We start from the raw sequence: 22,179 nt of genomic DNA on the forward strand, positions 1-22,179 counted from the left end.
AGCTGCAGATGGTGAAGCGATACTTTGGGGAGACCACCCTTGAGCTGATGAACATAAGAAAATTAGACACGATGCATTCATGCCTCACCTAAAAATGGGAAATGGTAATAGGAATCTGAGAGCTGAAAACGAAGCAAGGATGTGGAAGAAGAATGCAAAGACTAACATGGAGCTTTAAGAGACTGCCGGTAAGCTGCAGAAGCTGAAGGGACACCTGAACAAAGTCAAGCAATCGATGCAGCAGGTTATTAACAATTATAGCTATTAATGATTATTATGAAACTTGTAATGATAAATGGCTATGACATGCCATCTTATGAAACTTGTTGCTACCTTGCACTTTGTAGTGATGAATGGCTATGACATGCCATCTAATTATATCGTTTTGTTTAATCTACTATCAATTTGGTTCCAGCATATTTACCATTCAGAATTCAGATATAGTAAATAATTGAGAAACACAAATAATATAGGTAATGGTACTATATATACAAATGCGTGGTCTGATAATACAACGGGCGGCACGACTGTTACAAAATGAAAGATCACTGATCTACCCATAGCTAGGCAACAACCATGTTTCTCGCGACCAAATCCAGTTCCCAGGAACCTGCGTATGCGGATCGTAGCATCATTGTTGACACCTGACACATTTCTAAGTCCTTGATGGTAGAGCTAGTATTGCAAGTTTTCATCATGCCTATCAGTTCCTAGGAAGTAAATGGGATTTCCCTTCAGGTTAGGCAAGCCATAAATGGCATGCTCTTGTACAACAATGCGCTTGCCAGGTCCAAACAAGATGATCTTATTCTGGAACTCTGGAGCTGTCTCCTAGGGAATTTGTTGCCAAATTGTTGATGGTTGTTAGCACGCCAATTTGTGAACCGTAAGCGTACGGATCAGTTGTAGCTCTTCCCTCAAAGTATTCCCCCAAGGTTTATCAATCCGTGGAACTTATAGCCCAAGATCTATTTCAACCAGCATTGTTAGTATTAACTTGGTGTTTATGAGAGATTCAGATCCAATCTACTAAGCATGTACAGACAGATAACAGATAAAGCAAAGTTAACCAATCTAGAGCAACCTACACTATGCATATATTGTAATTTTGAGCATGGATAGCAAAGCAACACATATATCATCTTAGTAAAAAGCATCTTTAAATCTACATCTCCGGTCCGGATCCCGAAACCCCGCACCTTACAAAAGAAAAATCCTGTCATGATCACCTCTATCAGTGCAAGCAGGTTAAGGGCATGATCATAAGAACATGTCATACTCATTGGTAGATCAGGCATGCAAATCTGGTCACCACGATGACAAGAACACCCTAGGCAATCTACCATCGATTCATAGATTGAAAAGCAAGCAAACCCGATAAAGCATAAAACCATCAAAGGAGATACTTAGATCGCTAAGAACATGAACACATATATTACTTCACCATTAATGATTGTACATCACAAGATCACCACCAGGATCCTACCTTGATCTTGATGACTTCTTGCTCCATAACTCCAGCGTGATCTTCCTTGCAGGGTGATCGCGCCGCCAGAGGTTTGCCTACGCTAGACTCCGACAATTGCATGGCCCTAGGCTCTCCGAAGATGTGTCCCTCAAGCTCCTTCTGCTTCTCTGTTGCTTCACGTCAAGTATGTTGTCTTGGATATGGGGCTCGGTGGATTTTTTAGGGTATTTATAGTCCAGAGAGCGCGTGGCAAAAATTGGAAGGTGTCGGGCATGCATCCTAGGCCCACGAGTAGGCCCTGTGCGGCCCACTAAGGGGCGTACTCCGACGTAATCAAGGTTCAGGGGCTACGCGGCAAAGGAGCGTGGCCCACTCGGACTCCCGGAGACTAGTCGACATACATATGGAAACTACCCTGTCTACACCGAGTAGGACTCTGTAACTGTATCCGACTAGGATTCTAAGCCTGTAACCCTGCTCCCCCGATCATATAAGGGCGGGCAGGGACCTCCTCAAAGACAACTCATCCAAGTTCAATACAATCAACACACAGAACGTAGGGTATTACGTGATCTAGCAGCCCGAACCTGTCTAAATCATGTTCCTTGCGTCACCATCGACTCCTTGATTCTCGACGACACCCACCGCACAAAAGACCACCTAGGGTACCCCCTAGGCGGGTTACCGGTCTAAAACACCGACAGCTGGCGCGCTAGGTAGGAGAGGTCGCTGAGTTTCTCTGCGCAAGTTCAATGGCACCTGTCATTATCAAGCCTTCTTTCACCTTCGAGGCAGGCGCAACCTTTGTTTTCGGATCTTGGCTTTGCATCGCCGACGACGCTGGATCGTTTCGGCGTCAGATCATCAGCATCCAGGAGAAGAAACCTCTCGACGAAAGCTTTCCTCAGCAAAAGACGGGGGATTTTGCCAAGAAAAGTCAAACTTTCAAAGTCGGCGACACCGAGTTTGACTACACTTTGGACTCGACCTCAGCTCGGATTAGTCAACACAAGTCGAAGCCCTAGTCACTTCACAAGTCGACTTCAACTCAGAAATGGTTCCCATACGGACTCCGCAATACAGCCAAAGTCTACCAAGGTCTCCTCACTCGAACTCAACTCGAACATGGGGAAGTCAAGGACTGCGACTTCGACTCGGACTACGTCCAAGAAATTCCATTATCAGGGCCAGCCCAAGGTTTGCTAGTAACTTCAATGCCGCAAGGTAGATTCGTTCACTGGCTAGGAATGAGACCATCTCTCCTTACTCGCGACTACGAGTCACCCTGGTTGCTCACATAGATAACCTCCCGTACCAAGAAGGCGTCCCGCTCACTTCAAGCCGCGAGGAGAGCACTACAGAAATCGCAACATCAAGCTCTGGAAGCTACTACCCAGATAGAGAAATTTTTGTCATCACTCAAAACAATAATGTGGGCACTAGCCAATAGACAACCCCTCGACGGAACATTACTCGGGCTGAACGTCGACATTTACTAGCCACAAACATTCCCATCACAAACCTTGAAAGAGCATTTGACGTAGTACAAGCTCAAGAGCACAACACTCCACTCGCAGCAATTGCCTCAATCAACCTTATATCAACTCTCATACCTCAAGACAGAGATAACGAAATAACAGCTCAACTTGCGCAGCGAGGCAATGGACTAATTGCACAACTCGCAGACCAAGCATACAAACTACTCAATAAAGAATCACCAATCCCATCTGTTCCCTGCAACTCAGCTCATCAAGAGGGCAGTAGGGGTGCCGCAGTCAACAATGGCCTTCACAAAACCCAAAGAAACAACAACGAGGTAATCAACCAACCAAGGCAACTTAGCCAAGGACAGAGCAAACACGAAGCTCCAGTATGACATAAGGACGTTGGAGAGGCCAGCTGCACTAATTCTGCAAAAAGTCCTCGCCATGTCAGGAAAAATCACGAAGTATCAAATTTTAGCGATCTACGGGAAATAATCAATAGTCGTCGTGAACGAGAAGTCGACAACTACAGGAAAGCCCCCAGGCCAATCCAGGCTGATCGACCTGTGCCTTCCTTTTGGCTCCTCGCATCCTGCTTCATCTCCAAGTCTCGTCTGGTGCTTTGAAGTCTTATTTTTACTTCCATGTGTGCCTGGCACGTCGGTTGCTTCGGGATGAGATTGATCTTCAATGACTTTCCAAATCTTCACTTGATCTTCTTTGATTCCTCTTTGATCCCGAAGTGATTCTTGCTAGATCTTCACAAACTTAGCCCTTAAATCATCTCGGAGGATTGCTTACCAAAGATGGGCGTCAGAAGGCTCTAGAAGACCCTAGGCGGATCGGCCTGGGCTTCTCTGGGCTGATCGGCCTAGGCCCTTCCTAGGCCCGTTGGCCTCCGTCTTCGTCCGGTTCGATGCTCGTTCAGTGCTTTATCCAAAAATATATTTTTAGGTCTAATTCCCTGAAAAAATAGAACACCCTTCAAAATATGTTGCATATGTGAAAATGACCGGTTTATTAGGGGTAATTAATAGTTTAGATATTAAATTCATGTTATTATTGAAGATAGACAGGGGTAAAAGTGTGTCAATTGTGAGCATCAACAATCCCCCCATGTTTAAACCTTGCTCGTCCTCGAGTAAGTCTTCAATAGAAATCAGTGTTGTCTTTTAGTGTTCAATCCTGCACTTGATCACACACAAGAAAACATATTGCTCACATAGAATTTTTCAATTAATATTCAAATTGCAACCAACCTTCTCTAATATGGAGGATAGATATCATCTAAGCACATCCCACAATAAATTTATTCTTTTTCTCTCAATTTTAAACAAACCTCACAAGATTTTCAATAATTTTTTTTAAAAAGAAACTGAACTGAGATCAACAATTTAAACTTCATTGCAATTGCTCTTGTTCTCTCAGCTCATTAAGTCTCTCAAACCTATGCTAAAATTTCTCCAACCTGTCATCACTCATGAAATATGTTTAGATCTTTATCTGGATCTTTGAAAAGGTTAGTCCTAGCAAAAATACTATAATCAGGATATCATTAAAACAAGAAAGACTTCTGATGGATCTTAGTGAGACTTGTCAAAAAAGTCATAGAAAATAATTATTTATGGAGAAGGAGAGAATGAACACACACATTTAGATAGTGGACATGTGCAAGGGCAAAGAGTGATCGCGAGGCACAAATGAAGTCCTCGTAATTGGATTGCACATGGTTGGAATAATGAGTACGGAGTAATCCTTAATCTTGAAAGTACTTGTGATCTTTATGAAGCTCAAAGAACTGAGAAGTATTTTATTTCTTTTTCTCTTTTTCTCATCATCATTTTTTTCTTTCTTTTTCCTTTTTCTTTCTTTCTTTGTTTTTCCACAATATATATATTTTTCTTTTTCTCCTCAGAACTCTTTGCAACATATTACTTACTCAGCAGTAGTTAGAGATAATGCGATGACTCCCCCCCGATGGTTAGACGATGCTCATCCTCGAGCATGAAAAGGAAGAAAGATAAACCGCTGATGTAAGGACCAAAACCTTTGATCTTTTGGGAAAAAAAATTATCTTACTCCAATGGAGGGACGTCCATGTCAAATTTTCGAGGCAACAGATGGGGGAACACCCCAGGCCGATCGGCCTGGCCCTTTCTAGCCTCTGCTTCCTCCGCTTTTTATTCCACGCACTGGTGGTTGCCTCCAGGTCTTGATTTTTATAAAAAAGCACTAAATAATCTTCCAAATCTTCGTTGAAATATTTTCCATACTCAAATTGGTTTGTGGTCAAGGAGGTGGTCACAAAAATGATATTTCGGTTTAGGTTTGGATGCCCAGTGAAGTTTGCGAAATTTCCAATGTAGAAATTCACAATGCATGGATAGAAAGGCTAGCAATAAGAGGTTACACAAAAATGAATGACCAGCTTCTAAGTCTCATACTACAGAAGTAGATCCTGAATCAATTCACCGAAAAATAAATTTTGCAATCTACAGCTCCTTGACAAGGTCAGCATGAGTTGTAAAAAATATTTGGCTTTGGATAGGTAGAGCAATTGCAAAAAATATTATTAACAAGGTTAGCATGAGTTGTAACCCAAAATAAAAGAGCCTTTGATCCATTTAAAAGAGAGAGCAATAAACAAATATATGGGTCCAAATTATCATAACCTCCACAAAAAGATAAGCTGGAATTTATGTCAATTTAAGTTTGTGTTAGAGAGAGCATTAGTTCAATGGTGCAATAAGTAAGCACAAAAATTAAACAAAGTGGCAACAATCATCATCTTTCAACATTACAAAAACTTAAACCATCACAATTAATCACATATGATTATGTTCAGGTGATGCATATTTTATTAAGCATGGCATGGTGAAACACACAAAGTGAAAATAAAGAGAAAATAAAATAGAAAAGTAAAACAAAAAGTACCACGCACACCCAACACACATGCTGAAATAAATATAGAAAAGAAAAGAAAACTCAAACCACACATTTGCGTTTTTATACGTCCCCTCTGGTCTCTAATCCAGGTCATCTTCTAGCGGGTCGTAGTGTGGCTCTCCCGGCGCATCTCCTTGCTATTGGTACTTGTGATACCCCTGCTCATAGTGCCCCAGCGCTCCACCTTGGTACTAATCTGGAGGCACAATCCCCAGCATGATGAACTGATAGGCGATGGTTATGGTGCTGTCCTCAATTCTGTTAGCGGCTTGCCTCATAGTACCTGCATCTTCTAAATTTTTTTGTATATACGCGCCTATGATGTGCGCACTTCTCTGTGACTGTGGCAAGTGGCCGTACTGAGCAGACAATGGAGCATGTGGTGGGGTCCCTGAAAGAGAGGTGGCATATAACCATGGAAAGCATATGGTGCTGGTGGAGGTGGCTACGCCGGCTGCTGAAATTCTGGTCGTACTAGATACGCCGGTTGTTGAAATTGTGATGCATATGGGCCTTGTGTCCATGCCTCTGCTGGAGCCTCCAGCCACTGTTCTTGCTGCCATCCTTCATGGACTCCCTTGTTGCTTGGTGCACTCTGAAACTCCGTCTGCAAGTAGCTTGAGCTAGGTGGTGGCACTGGTATTTCTGGAGGTGCCTGTGATGATGAGCCTTCTTCTATTCTCTATCCTCTGTTGTCTTTCTTTGAGGGAAATAAAATTCCCTCTTCCCACCAGTTAGTCTTGCCCATATGGTAAATCCCTAGTCTTCTGTCAGGCAACTTGAAATTGGTGACTCCAACTGTATATCCTTTCTCTCCATCGCCACCAATTATACATTTTTCATTGTCCTAGAATCAATGCTTCCTCCTTTTATGAACTACTCAAGGACCCTTTCAATATCTGGCTTCAAAAAGGATGCAATCATGGTCAGGTAGCAATTCGACCCAATAGTTCCGGTCCCTGTCGTGACTTTGGCAAGCCATCTGTTTATCATCAACAAGGAGGGGTCAGTTACTTTCTTTCCCACTGCCGCATAATAAAGGTAGTTTTCTTCCAGAATTCCTTTAAATCTTCTTCTTCCATTTCTCCATATATTGGGGCTTTTGGATTGAAACCCAGCAGTGTTGTGATTGCTCCATATGTAATAATCTTCACTTCATCCTTTATTCTAAAGGATAGGCATGGCATTTGTTCATTTGTCTCCTCGTTCTATTTCATGACCTTTTTCATGGTCATGAACATCTCCACGGCCATATTTTTATGTACACTAACGAGGCCATTAAGAGCAAATTGTATCCACCCAATATTTCCCAGGAGCTTGTAAATATCATTAGGAAATCCAATATCCTGAAGAAAGTCATCATCGAAATCATGGTTGGCGACGATTCTCCCTTCAATATTCTTTAGCCGCTCTTCCTCTTCCTTGCTTTTTATCATGAAGCCGTATTTCGACTTCTTTTCGGTGAAGCCCCCACAAGAGTGAGTTGCTCTCCTTGAAGTTTCCAGTGCGGCTTCGGGAATCTACGCGGTTTATCGAACCGCATGGAGGAGCTTTGTTTGTCATCCCACCAAACAACGTACGATCACTGTGTGGTGGTGCCGTGTCGACGTCCATGCCTCGCGGTGACTCGAAGACCGAGTTTTGTTGTGAAGCGCTCTATGTAGATGGTGCTTTGGCGGACGAGCGTGTCTTCTTCATCCTCCCAAAAAACTTTCCAATACTCATTTCTGCACACTTCAAGGAAAATACTCCGCTGGGGTTTCTTGCTGACGAAAAAATGCACAAGAGCAAGAACTAGAAAGAGGTGCTTGCTGAAATTTTTGTTTGATGGAATTTTTGTGTATGAGTGGAGTTTCAAAATTTTTAGAGGCTATGCAAAGGTGTTCTTGGTGTGTTGGATGAAAAATATGATGCACAAGGAGGTGAGTGAGTTACCTGGCAAAGGGCACCACAGGGGGGCGCTTAAAAAGACCCCAGGCCGATCGGCCTGAAGCACACTGACATGTTCTTGCCTCCCCTAGTCTACATCTTTCTTCACATGGCCACTTGATCATCATTGTACTAAAAAATTTAGCATTCACATGAAGGGCAGCTTCAAATCAATCTCCTCCACTCCTTTGTGTTGGCATTTTGTTGAAAATCATGCACCTATGTGTCATATTCTTGTTGTTTTCTCAATTTCACTCAATTCCTTGTCCTTTGAGTTGCAAAAAACAAGTATGGTAGGCTACTATTTGTTTCTTTATGCATGTGTGGTAGGTGAGAGTGCCTCCATGATTGTTCTCGTGAACACAAAATCAACCATTAGTGTAAATGAAGCTCATAAACCCTCCAAATCATGTTTAGACGCTTAATCCTCCTCTAATTTCGGAAATTAAAATTAACTCAGAGCTAGCAATGAGTTCAAAAATATTTTAGAGGAGTTTTGAAGCATCAAAAACATTTGTAAGCCAAAAGGATTTCCGACTACATTAATTTTTTGTTGCACCGGTATCGTTCATTCTCATGAATTGAGATGAAGCAATTTCGATTTCAAACGTGGCGTAAAGGGTTTAGGTTCTACGAAAGTGAGAGGGGAATTTTGAATGAAATAAATATATATGGCTCACAAAAATTCTAATTCTAAGAAAACCGATGAATTTTTCAAGTTTAAGCAAACTAAAATCTTATGGTCACACGAGTGATAGCATGCATCAAAACTTTACCAAGTAAGAACAATGCGAGCTCTACTTGTGTGTTTATCATGAAAACAAGTCAGGCTAAACATCATGATCAAGATGAAAAGTCAGATAGCATAGGGATATATGGTTATGGTTTTCCAAGAAAAATCAAATAAAAAATTAGGATGTCTCAAGTCATTGGTTTATGAAAAAGAGAGGAATAGAAAATGACTGAGCAAATGAAACTCCAAATATTATTCTAACTGAAGGTTCAACTTATTAAATGTTCATCAAGTATAACGTAGCAAAATCTGTGACTCACTTACTTGACTCTTCAAATGAATCCAGAGTTATCCTCCCATTACCTTATTCTTGACTCGATGATCGGGTTGCCTCCCGCAAAGCGCTTCATTTATCGTCTATAGCTAGACTCTTCAATTCTTCAGTTCGGACCAGCGCTCGATGTTGGCACTGCAGTCTTTGACACCCACTTCTTCACCATCTTTGGCTTTGATGCAGGCACATGCTTGGCTATCTTTTTGGTTTTCACAGGCTGGTGTTCTTTCTTCTTCTGGACGATAGCAACTTTTTCTGCTAGCTTCTTTTCTTCTACCTTCTTGTTCTTCTCCTCCTGGTTGACACGATGATGTGGTGGTATATACTTGCTAGAAATCATGTTACATACCTCAAAGTGTGGACGAAACTTGAACGCACTCATAGTGCCATTGATGTCAAACTTGATCTCGCCCTTCCCAACATCTATCTTTGCTTTTGCAGTCTTCAGGAACGGCCTTCCCAGGATGAGTAGGGATTTAGCTCCTTCTCCCATCTCAAGTATCACGAAGTTAACAGGGACAAAATGATTCCCGATATTCACAGGTACATCTTTAGCAATGCCTTCATGATAGCGAACGGTGTTGTCCACCAACTCTAGGCACATAGCAGTTGGTTTTGGCTTCAGCAGGCATAGCTTCTCGAACATAGCTTTAGGCATGACGCTCACACTTGCGCCAAGACCACACAATGCTCTTTCAAATATCAGCGCTCCAATTAAACATGGGATGGTTGGACATCCAATATCTCTTTTCTTCTCGGGAGCTTGATTAGCGATTGCAGCACTACACTCTTCTGTCATCTTGATGTGATCTGTAGTGAATTGCGGAATCTCTCGCTTGTTCGTCAGGATATCCTTGATGTAGTGAGCGTAGGTTGGAACTTGTAGAGCATCCAGCAGTGGTATATTGATGTTCAACCTGCACACAACTTCAACAAACTTCTCCAACTGTTCGTCAGTTTTACCTAGACGATGGCGTGGTTTCTTTGGCAAAATCTTTGTGTCATTTTGATCGACCATCTCAAACTCTGGCTCTTCTATTTCAATCTTCGGAGCTAGAGTAGGTGTCTTCTCATTTGACATCATCTCTACTTCTACAGCTGGTTTAGGCTTCCTAGCTCCTGCCGGACGTTCTGGATCTTCTATTTTCTTGCCTGAGCGAGTTTGAATAGCTTTAGTTGACTTTGGATTCATCGATTGTCCTGGCAACTTCCCTTGATTGCTTGGAAAATTCCCAGCTAACTGTGTATTTTGAGTCTCCAGCATCTTCATCATGTTCATCACTAGGTGGTTCGAACTTCCGGCCTCTGTCACCTTACTATCAATATTTTCTAGAATTTTGTCCATAGTCTTGAGCATAGTGACAATGTCTTTGTTGATCTTGCCTTGCTCCTACATGAACTCCTTCAGCTGAATACGTAGAGGCACTGTGTTCTGGATGGATAAGCTTGCATTGAATTGAGGTCTATTCTGTCCATACCGATAGTTGGTTGGTGGAAACCACTCTCCCTTCTTCATGTAGTCTAACAAACTTTGCTTCTCTGGACAGTTCTTCTCGACATGGCCATAGTCGCCACACTCTTCACATGTTGATCTTGCTTCTCATGCCTTTAGGTTTATAGCTTGAGCTTTCTTTATCTCCATCTTCTCCAGTCTCCTCATCAGCGAGTCAATCATTCCTTCAAGTAATTGATCATGCTCCACCTGCAACACTCCTTGTGTATTTCCAGTAGGTTGAGCTAGGAATAGGCGCCCAGGTGATGCCCATGCATCGTTATCTGCAACCTTCTTGAATAACTTGAAAGCTTGAGTTGAGGTGAGGTCTATAATTGATCCTCTAGCCGATATATTGATGATTGCCCTTGATGCTGGTGTCAACCCTTGATAGAACTTCTGGACTAGGTCCTCCTTCGTGTATTTATGGTGTGGAACTGCACGGACATAGTCATTGAAGCACTCATGGGCTTCAGCAATCATCTCGGAAGCATATTGAGCAAAGGTAGCTATCCTGCTTCTGAGATTCTGAGTCTTGGCTGGCGAATAATGTTCAGTTAAGAAAGCCTTAGTCAACTCATCCCAATTCTGAATCGATGCCACATGTAGAGAGTAAAACCATTGAAGCGCTCTTTCAAGTAGGGAGTAAGGGAACAACCTTGCCCTTAGTTGATTCTGAGTAACTCCATCCATGTCGAAGGTGTTGCATAGCTGCGTAAAAGCTTGTAGATGAAGATTAGCATCTTCCTTACTAGTAAAAGGTGAACTCTGCAAGATCCTTAATGTTGAAGTATCGATCCCAAATGGTCAGCCAACGCTGCTCAATTTATGGACAGGTAAGTCATTGATCTTCAAAGTGCAAAGTTCCTTGATTGCAGGCTCTTGCTCTGGTTGTTGATCTCCCATTGCAGGTGCTTGCAGTACTTCTGGAGCAACTGCTGCTCCTCCTGGACTTGCTGGTGGTGTCGTCTTTGGAGTAGATGATGATGATGTTTCTGACACTTTCAATTCTTCGTTAATAGCTGAATTTTCGATCTTCAGCTTTCTAACTTGTGCTAAACGTCTTCCTTGCCTGTAAAGTTTTTCTAGATCATCCACAAAATTTTTCGATTTGTTGGAGAGGTAATTGTCCATCTCCTGTTAGCATTACTGAAAGCAAACACATATATATACAAGAATTAGATCTGAAATTTTGATTAGGATTGCACAAAAATAAAAAATTAAAAAGAAAAGATTGAAAAATCATGAACAAAAAGTTATATCTACGGATGCATAGTTAAACTAGAACTTGACTATTAGTTAGAACGACGCTAGAATAGTTTGTTGATAGCTGTTAGCACGCCAAGTTGTGAACCACAAGCGTACGGATCAGTTATAGCTCTTCCCTTAGAGTATTCCCCCAAGATTTATCAATCTGTGAAACTTATAGCACAAGATCTATTTTAACTAGCATTATTAGTATTAACTTGGTGTTTATGAGGGATTTAGATCCAATCTACTAAGCATGTATATACAGATAACAGATAGAGCAAAGTTAACTAATCTACTGTGATAACAATGGGGCAATGGCGTCCAACCCATTGAATCTCTACTGTGATAACAATGGGGCAATTGCGCAAGCAAAGGAGCCAAGGAACCACCAAAAGAACAAACACATAATGCGGTGATTTCATCTCATTCGAGACTTCGTTAATCGGGGTGAGATCAAGATATGCAAAATACACACGGATCTAAATATTTCCGATCTGTTAACAAAACCTCTACCGCAGTCCAAGCATGATACGCACATAAGAGCTATGGGTATTAGATATCTTCTAGATTGACTCTAGTGCAAGTGGGAGACTGTTGGAGATATGCCGTAGTGGCAATCATAGAGATGATGATATCTCATTGTATTCATGATTTGTATATTGTTTTCATTGAATATCCATTAAAGGCTACTTGAATTGATTTGCAATTATGGGAATTGTATGTGAAACTCTTTACTTGTATGGTTATTCTAAAGTTGTCCCTAGTCGGAGTTCATGTGAGGACACACATGAATATTAGACTATCACATGTATTAGTTGATGACTATGTTTCACAAGTCATGGACATGGAGATGTCAAACTAATAATGTTGGCACATGTAGAGATATGTGCTAGGACTGAGCCAACACGAGAAGTAGTTCTCTCTTTACACAACATGTACGCTTTGTCCTTAGACCTGAGATTGTCACATGTACTCAAGATGTGGATCGACTTACTTAGGGGCTATCAAACGCTACACTGTAACAGGGTAGTTAAAAAGGTAGCATTCGGGTTTGTCAAGAAGCATGCTGTGAGGCATGGTCAATCAAAATGGGATTTGCCCCTCTCTGATTGAGAGAGATATCTCTAGGCCCCTCGAGTGATTGGATCCGGAAATGCATCGCCATGCTACGTAAGGTTAAGAGTCAACCTATAAAGGGATTCCGAATCACAAGATCAAGAAAGAGCGGTCAGTTTGGAGCTAGACCAAATATCGTGAGGCAAAGGGAATAGTATGTACGTGATGTTGTGACGGTTCGTCTAATATGATCTTCGTGTGCGTATAGGAGTGGGCACATCTTGCTAGAGGCCGCTACCGATTATTGGGCTGAGTAGAAGTACTCGGGCCATGTCTATACGTATCCGAACCTATAGGGTCACACACTTAAGGGGCTGGAAGCCCAATTCGGATGTGATCCGAATTGGATCAGGTTTAGGAGTACTAATGGGCCTTGGACCCAGAGGCCCGTCAGGAACCTCTAAAAATAGAGGGATGAGGGTGCCCTATGGTTTACACCTTTTGGCCGAAGCATAGCCGCCGCGCCTCCCACACCCTCACCTTGTTGCAACTCGTGGACCTAGCAGTCCGGCTTGCGATGCTTCCTCCCTGCATGTGTGGATACCTTGGAGGTGTTGCACGTGCAGCACTTGGACAAGCCGCCGATGAGCCACGACGAGCCGTGGCACGAGGAGGACCTCATTGTATGTGGACAAGCTGCTGAGGAGCTGCTCGATGTCGACGTGTTCGACTACGCTGATCGACTTCGCTGCCCCGACGCGATTCTACAACTTCCACACCTGTGCGTCGAGTGGTAATCCCGTGATCCATATACGACAGTTTTCCTTGTTTACGCGATAGAAAATTTTTGTTTTGCGCTAGCGTAGCCTACCTCGTATCCCTTCACAGAGAGCATGTGCCAAAAAGTGGAAGGCGAGAGGACGAAAGAAACCCCCAGGCCAATCCAGGCTGATCGGCCTGGGCCTTCCTTTTGCCCTCTCGTGTGCTGCTTCGTCCCCAAGTCTCCACTGGTGATTTGAAGTCTTATTTTCACTTGCACGTGGGCCTGGCACGTCGGTTGCTTCGGGATGAGATTAATCTTCAATGACTTTCCAAATCTCCACTTGATCTTCTTTGATTTCTCTTTGATCCCGAAGTGATCCTTGCCATATCTTCACAAACTTAACCCTTAAGTCATCTCGGAGAATTGCTTGCCAAAGATGGGCATCGGAAGGCTCCAGAAGATCCTAGGCTGATCGGCCTGGGCTTCTCTGGGGCCGATCGGCCTAGCCCCTTCCTGGGCCCGTTGGCCTCCGTCTTCGTCCGGTTCGATGCTCGTTCAATGCTTTATCCAAAAATATATACTTTTAGGTCAAATTCTTTGCAAAAATAGAACATCCTCCAAAATATGTTGCACATGTGAAAATAACCGGTTTATTAGGTGTAATCAATAGTTTTCATATTAAATTTATGTTATTATTGAAGATAAACAGGGGTAAAAGTGTGTCAATAGCTAGCGTCAATAGCCATAGGCTAAGGATTTTAAATTTGCATAATAATTCACCCCCTCTCCCTTTTAACCTACGAGTACCGATTCCTTTCAAATAGACTTTTACAGGTATTTAACGACCCAAAAGTCTTAGGATGGCATTTCTAAAAAAGATAAGATCTTTTAGTGCTATGGACCAATTTTTTCTAAGATAAAGAAAGGATAAAGGTAAGTTGATTTTGTCAATTGAATACCCTTCAGCCATGGCTCTTAATGTTTATAGGGTGGAGAGGTATTACAAACGTTGGGAGAAGAGATAATCTTACAAATATGCATGCAAAAATAAAACACGTTTATAACTCCTAATTCGTACACAAAACATGCCGCAGGAAAAAAAAATAGATGCTCCAGTTTTTGAGACTGGATACTCCGATTTTCCGGATGTTCCCGCATTAATTCTCGATATTTCCGTTTTGCAAGTTTTGGCGGTCAACACCACGGTCCAACACAGCACTGTACCTTAGCATAGAAATACGTTGTAACTCAATTGACGGCTCATATTTCTGCGCTTCTTATGGCCTGGAACAAATAAATTATTGTTTACACACCTTACGCTAGTCATAGTCAGATATCCAAATAATTGTAACGTATATATAGAACAAGGAAATGGCGCGAGTTTAGGCGTTCCAGAAGGATGGCATTCTGAATCAAGGACTCATATATTCAAACACTAAAAGTCATAGAGCGGAAGAGAAATTAAATGGCGAGCTCTGAAGCGTTCTTGGGTGATGTTGAATCAGAGCTCGACTTCTGTTGCCAGGTTTTCCTGTTGTTCACATTGTGTCTGTCGTTCTCAATCTCGCAAGTGCTGATAATCTGATTCGTGATGTTGGTGCGGTGACTTCGTTGGAACCATGCACAGCCAAGACTCTTGGATCGCCACATTAGCATTTTCTAGTCCTTGACAGCTGCCAGAATCCCAGAACAGTTTGCAGACGACATCATTGCGTCCCACCCCTTCCATGTCCAAGTGCCAAATTGAAGCAATCACATTATATGGTCCTTTTTCATGTTGCCTCTACGGAGCCTTCGATATTGCGCCATTTTCGTGCTATTAGAGTAAATTTACTTGTATAGAGTATATTTCACAAATCTACTAATATTTTAAGCTATTAGTCACAAACCTATAACATTTTAGTTTATGTCCATTTCACAAATTCACATGATCAGATTAGAGTCCACATGTAAAATTTGAAGAACTACGGGCAGACATATGGGTCCAACTAGTCGGGGAGGGGGGGGGGGGGGGGGGGGGGGGGGGGGGGGGAGGGATGACAAAGTTGTAGTTTTGTGTCAAATCTAAATTCCATCTCTAATAACCCATTTCTACAACTATTAACATAGGAAAAAATTAACTCACCATGCAAACCGCTTGTACATTCATACAAGGAGGAAGTGATGAACATACCATTATTCATAGTTTAGCAATCATAAAAGATATTTACTGCAAGATTTTATATTTATAGTTTAATTGTAAGCACCCTAACTTTTTTAGGAAAAAATAGGGAACTACACTCGTTGCTCGGTGATAGTGGAAATTTGCCATCTTAAGTTGAATCACCTAGGTAATTGTAATACTAACAGAGTACAGTTTAGGATCTATAATCTAGATTTTTAATAGAAACCAGAAAGAGCGTACAAGAATAAGAGGTACAGCAATTGCTAAGGTTTTAGCTGAACATGCAGAAGGTAAACTTTTCTTACAAATTAAGAAGGCGAAATCGAAAATGACTGGCCTAAATCTGAATTTTTTTTTTTGGGGGGGGGGGGGGGGGGCGAAAGTAAATCTGAATTCATTAAGTCACGGTGGGCTTCAACAAGAACTGACATACTCATGCTATGGTCTCAAGTAAAGATATTTTGAACAAAATGTAGTTGCAATGTAGAAAATAAAAACTATGAATTGTGATGAAAAAATATACAAAGTAATTAGTACTGGAAGTTAAAAAAACTCGATCGGTGGGGAAATAGGTCCCCGCTGACTTTGCCTTAAGAAGGGGCCCACCGTAGGCATGGCAGCGGATCGGGTTCAAGGCGGATATCCGCGGGTTTCGGGTCCATGGGTTTCGGTTTTGGTTCCTAGTTTTCGCCAACGGTTTTTCAGGTTCGGATACCCGAAATATTGCAGGTTTGGGGCGGATTCTTCAATTTAACCATGGAGCTCCATCGGGTCGAAACATTCAGCCCACTAAAAGCCCACCTAACAACCCTAGGTGTATAAGCCGCGCCGTCCCGCACGACCACACCTGGGCACCCCGTCCCCGCACCCCGCCGTCCCGGCGTCCCGCGAGGCCGCGACTCCCGCACGCCGCACCCAGCCGCGCCCGCCTCCTGCTCCTCCGCCCCGCCGCCCACTCCTCCACCGCCTCGCCTGCTCCACCCCGCCCGCTCTGCCCCGCCGCCCACCGGCTCCTCCGCCCCACCTGCTCCTACGCCACTCTGCCGAGCGTCATGATTTCAGCAGGTCAGGAGGTACGGCGGCACATCCCTTCCCTAGTTCTCGAATTTCATGCATCATCTAAGTGTCAAACTAGTACAGAGACTAATCCCATATGTGTTTGCCTTTTTGCATTTGTAAGGAAGTGAGCAATGTTAGCTCCTGGTGCTTCGAGTGGATCTCAAGCTGCTGCTGCATCTCAGTCTGTGGGTTCTCGTCCTCAAACTCAATGTCTTGCAGCCAATTCAGTAACACCGCCATCCAATTCAGCAGCACCGGCAACTGATTCTGCAACTATAGGTAATACTAATGTGGTAGAGGTAGAAGGTGATGTTCCTGTTGGTAGTAAGAGGAAGCTAAGATCCGAAGTATGGAAAGATTTTGATTTAATTAATGTAAGTGGGGTTTGGAAAGCAAAATGTAAATGGTGTAAAAAACATTTTCTTCCCCAAAATATGCAACATTTTTTTTTGCAATTAGGTAGTGGCAAAGCAGTGATATTCCTAATGTAGAAGAAATGTCTATTAAAATGAAAGAAAAATTCAACAAGTATTGGTTAGATGTGCATGGTTTGATGCCGTTGTCCTAGATCCTAGGTATAAATTGCAACTGTTGAATGCTCTTTTTTGTCAAAATTCATGGGTTAGAAAGTGTAGCTATGGAAGCTGTCAACGAAGTGAAAGACTTATTGTACAATCTAGTTTTGGATTACCAAGGTACTATGGAGGGTGTTGCTACAACAGATGGTGCTCAAACTAGACCTAGTGCTCCTACTCAGATGGACGATGAGGATTGGATTGACACTTTTGATGATTACATGTCCAAGCAGCCAGCTGTGACCTCCACTTATGTGCATACAGAGTTAGATTTATACTTGGAAGAGCCACTGCTGCCTAGGACACAAGAGTTGGATATCATTCAGTGGTGGCAACATGCAGGGCTGAAATACCCAACGTTATGAAAAATTGCACGTGATGTCCTTGCTATTCGTGTGACAACGGTGGCATCCGAGTCAGTCTTTAGTACAGGTGGAAGAATAATTAGTCCACATCGTAGTAGGCTTGCACCATAAATGGTAGAAGCACTTATGTGCATGCAAGTATGGTCTCATGCCGACATGTTGGGTAACTACAATTTCTATAAGTACATGGTCTTCATTCCGGATAAGCTATAAAACTAATTTGTGAATACTATATCAATGCAGGTTCTCAACTAATTTGTGAATACTATATCAATGCAGGTTCTCAGTCCACTTTTGTTTTTGCTTTGATGACTTGTCTTGACGAAAAAGATAAAGAAATTGTATTGTTGTTTGCTTCTGTTTTCAACTTGTGAATTTATACTGCGTTCAACATTTTAGTAATGAGCTATACTCTCTATTTGTATTTCACAGGATGAAGATGACTCCACAATAATTGATGAATGATGAACTCATCAAGCTTCCCCAAGTTCCCTACCTATTTGATCCAAAAAAAACTCTTATTCATAGTAATGTTCATGTTCTATTATTTGTTCGCAATCTGGACTGGAATATGTGAACTGTACTGAACTTGGGTTGCTTCTACCTTTGTACTGAACTTGTGAACTGTTCTATTATTCTCCAGTTCTACCTTTGTGGCGTTGCTTTTTTTTTGAATAATCTCCGAACTTGTGAACTGTTCTATTATTCTCCAGTTCTATTATTTGCTTGTTATTCACTGGTTCTTGTTAATTTATTGCAATATTCTCGTGTTTCGGGTATCCGTGGGTTTCGGTTTCCGGGATGAATTTTCACTCGAATCGGTGTTCGGGGCGGATTCAGATTTTAGGTTCGAGTTTCGCTTTTGGATGCCTAGACACTTCACCCGATCCAAACCCACCCCGTTGCCATCCCTAATCCACCGAAACCTGACCGGGGAAGGAACCTCACCAACGTATACTTCTTTGGCCTGAGCTCTGCTGGATGCTCTACCACTGAGGTACATGTTCATCTGCACAGCTAGAAAGAAAAATATAAAAGATGAACGATAAGCAATAATTTTAATTAGCTGTGGGCCTCAAATTATTGATGAACTTATGTTACATTTCTTTGCTAGCCAGGCACACTAGTACGTACGTGGTTAAAGGCTAGTACATGCAAATACGGAACATAGTATAGCTACACACACACTATATGCTAAAGAAAATAATGATCAGCTAACTAGATTTATTCTAACATGTGTTTGACTGCAGGCGCGCTCCATTTTACTAGTCCCTTCCTCACTTGCCCGGCCCGAGCGGCGGGATGCTCTGCTCGTTCCTGAAGTAGTCATCAGGATCAATCTGAGCCTTGGCCATAGCAAGCCTCCGGTAGTTGTCCCTGAAGTACTTCTCGCCCCAGACCTTGCCAGCCTCGTAGCTGCTGACGTTACCAACAACAGCGTTCTCGCCGAGGTCCAGGTCCCTGTAGTTGAAATACGCCTCCCTCGGGCTGGAGGCCACGTATGGCTCCATGAACGCGTAGAAGTCCCTGACCCACTTCATCTGCGCTGCGCCACCGCCGTCTCCACCGGCGAACCACAGGTTCACGTACTGGATGTTGTACAGCACGCCGGCGCGGTGCGGGAACGGCGTCGCCGGCTCCGGGACGCCGCTGATCGCCGCGCCGTAGGGGTCCAGGATCATGATCCCCGCGTCGGGCCTCGCGAGCCAGGTGGCGAAGATGTTCTCCCACGCGTCCCGGCGGATGGCCTGGCGGACGTAGTCGGAGGTCATCTTGGTGTAGGCGCTCGTGGCGGCGGTCCGGTTCAGGACGTCCTCCACAGTGGCGCCGGCGCCCATGCCGAAGTACGGCACAGACTGGATCCAGGTCATCTCCTGGCAGTGCGTGCGGTTCATCCTCATCCCGAGCTCCCGGAAGCGGCACCGCATCACCGGCAGGAGCGGGTCGCACGTGCCGAGGTACAGGGCCTCGAAGGTCGCGGTCTGGTTCTGGAGGAGCACCCTGATGAAGAGGTCGTCGGGGAGCACCGGTGCGACCTCCTGCCACCTGGTCAGGACGTCCATGGCGCCCTCGTCGACGGACACCGGGATCCTGAACGCCGTGACCGTCGGCGGGATGGGCACGAGCCTCACCTGCCATGACAGCACGATGCCGAAGCTCTCGCCGCCGCCGCCTCGGATGGCCCAGAACACGTCGTCTCCCATGGCGTTCTTGTCCAGGAGCCTCCCCTGGGCATCCACAAGCACGGCGTCCAGGACGTTGTCAGCGGCGAGGCCGTACTTGCGGAGCAGCGTGCCGAAGCCGCCGCCGCTGAAGTGTCCCCCGACGCCGATGGTCGGGCACAGGCCGGCCGGGAAAGCCAGCTGGTTGCTCGCCTGTGCGATGGCGTAGTAGAGCTCGCCGAGCGTCGCGCCGGAGTCCACCCACGCGGTGGAGTTTTGCTTGTCGATACGGACGCCGCGGAGGTTGGACAGGTCGACCACGGCGAACGCCTCCGGGCGCAGGGACCTGTAGGACAGGCCCTCGTAGTCGTGCCCGCCGCTGCGCACGCGGAGGCGGACGCCGTGCCGGCGGCCGCAGACCACGGCGGCCTGCACGTGGGAGGCGTTCGTGGGCGCGATGATCCCGAGCGGCCTCACCGTTGCAGGTGCGGTGAACCTTTGGTTCCTGATGGAGGACACCAGCACCGAGGTGAACGACGGCGAGCTCTGCGCGTGCACGAGCTGGCAGGGGATGCTCGCCGAGAGGCATTGGAAGAAGTCGTCAGGGGAAGCGTGGGAAGGGATGAAGGCGTAGCAACAGAAAACGGTGAAGATGAGCACCGGCGCTAAGCATTTTGCCATGGCCATCTTTGCTTCTTGCAGATGGTGAAGAATAGCATGCTCTGATCGAACTCGACCGGTCAACATATACAACCCAACGAGCTGCGATATGGAAACACGTGCAGGCTTGTTCTGTTCTCCATTCCTGGAAACGTCCGTGCCGGTGCCTGGAGGAAACGTATAGAAAAGTAATGGTCAAGCTGTTGGAAACGTAGCACATTACCTGCGTGGCGAAGTGGCGATGGTTAATCTGTGCTGGTTGAAATCAAGGTGTACCACTCTCAAGTTGGATCGGTCTAAAGACAGGACTAGCCCTATCTTCTTTCTACCTAAAAACCCAGTACTACCTCCATATCAAATATTTGATTTGATTTTGGTTAGTTCAAAAAACCATTTTAACATGGAGGTAGTAGAATGTGAGCTTGAGACCAGTATTATTATTATTGTATTCTTTTTTAATAACCCCACGCAATTATTTTAAACAAGTCCAAGCTAAAATTCTCAAAACTAAAAAAGCAAATGAGAAGTTTAGAAACTGTCACACTAATCACATAAAACAGAGATCCCTGTAGTCCAAATGACAAATATGTCAAAACATTTGCTATGGTATAAGTTGATATTAATACCCAAAAATCCGACAAAAAATCATGCTTAGAATACAAAATTCCTAGGTTTGCAAATTTAGCGTGTATATTCATAGTGATGAGTATGTGCATGTGTTAATGTCTATGTTTGTACTGGTTTTCCAAATAAAAAATAAGAAGAATGCCTGGGTTTGTAATTTGCACTCTACTTGAGCGTTTTAGCTCCCACCGTCCTCGATTTTCTGTGTTATGTGATTTTCTTTATATAGACGCTTCCTTTTGGTTTGGAATGAAAAAAGACTAGGAAATTTTATATGGTCTTAGATCATCCAACGTCTCACTTTTTGCTTACACCTGAGTTGAAGTTATTAGTTTGTACTAAATTTTCAAGTTATATCACTACTACACAAACACGGATATCTCATCTCTCCTGATTTCTTCAAAAACATCTAAAATTGTCTTATTCTACTCGATCGAATTAAAAAGTGTAAGATGAGGCTTGCAGTTAAGAACCGTGGGAGATACACACTTACCATCCACGATTTTAGAGAAAATCTGTGAGAGTAACATCTCCCGCAGTTGTTAATTGAAACCATGGTGAATAGCTCCATTATCTCTCAAGGATCTAAATAAGTACAGTGGGAGATGACCTATGTTATCTCCTACGGTTCAATACTGATACCAAAGTCGGTTCTAATAAAGAAGGCTTAACGCACACTGCTTTTGCTGATAGGCCTAATGGGGATCTCGGGCTTCCCTTGCCTAAATCCAGAGGCGAAGCTACGTTGAGTTTGCCTGGTGCACATGCACCATGGAAAGAAAATTTTTACCACTAGCCACTCATATTTACCATATACTGCCACGTATTTTTGTATGATCCTTAAGCGGTGCACCACTGTAAATTTGGAGCTAGCTTGGCCCGTGCCTAAATCGAGTGCCAAAGTCCACAAATGAAAGTTGTTGGCATGTCTAGGGTTTCTACACCAGTACTTCACCCAGAAGAAACCTCAACAAAGGTAGATGTCCAGAGCGAAAGTATAAATACATCTCAGTCATATAGGGGAGAAGGAGTCAGAATTTGGCCAAGTAAAAACCACTGCCGCCACAAGTCAAAAACAGAGAGTTCATTGGAATTGGATTCCAAAAGGATTAAT

The 22,179-nt window shown here is 43.8% G+C and overlaps 1 protein-coding gene across 1 annotated transcript; it reads right to left on the reverse strand.

Annotated features, from left to right (window-relative positions):
• Window positions 1-18,672: 18,672 nt before the first annotated feature.
• On the reverse strand, window positions 18,673-20,701 carry LOC117853849 (berberine bridge enzyme-like Cyn d 4). Its single transcript, XM_034736133.1, has one exon. The coding sequence runs from the start codon at window positions 20,526-20,528 to the stop codon at window positions 18,897-18,899; it is 1,632 nt and encodes a 543-aa protein (XP_034592024.1). The 5' UTR covers window positions 20,529-20,701; the 3' UTR covers window positions 18,673-18,896.
• Window positions 20,702-22,179: the final 1,478 nt, after the last annotated feature.

Source organism: Setaria viridis, chromosome 4 (genome assembly GCF_005286985.2).
Source record: "Setaria viridis chromosome 4, Setaria_viridis_v4.0, whole genome shotgun sequence".
Classification (NCBI taxonomy): Eukaryota; Viridiplantae; Streptophyta; class Magnoliopsida; order Poales; family Poaceae; genus Setaria; species Setaria viridis.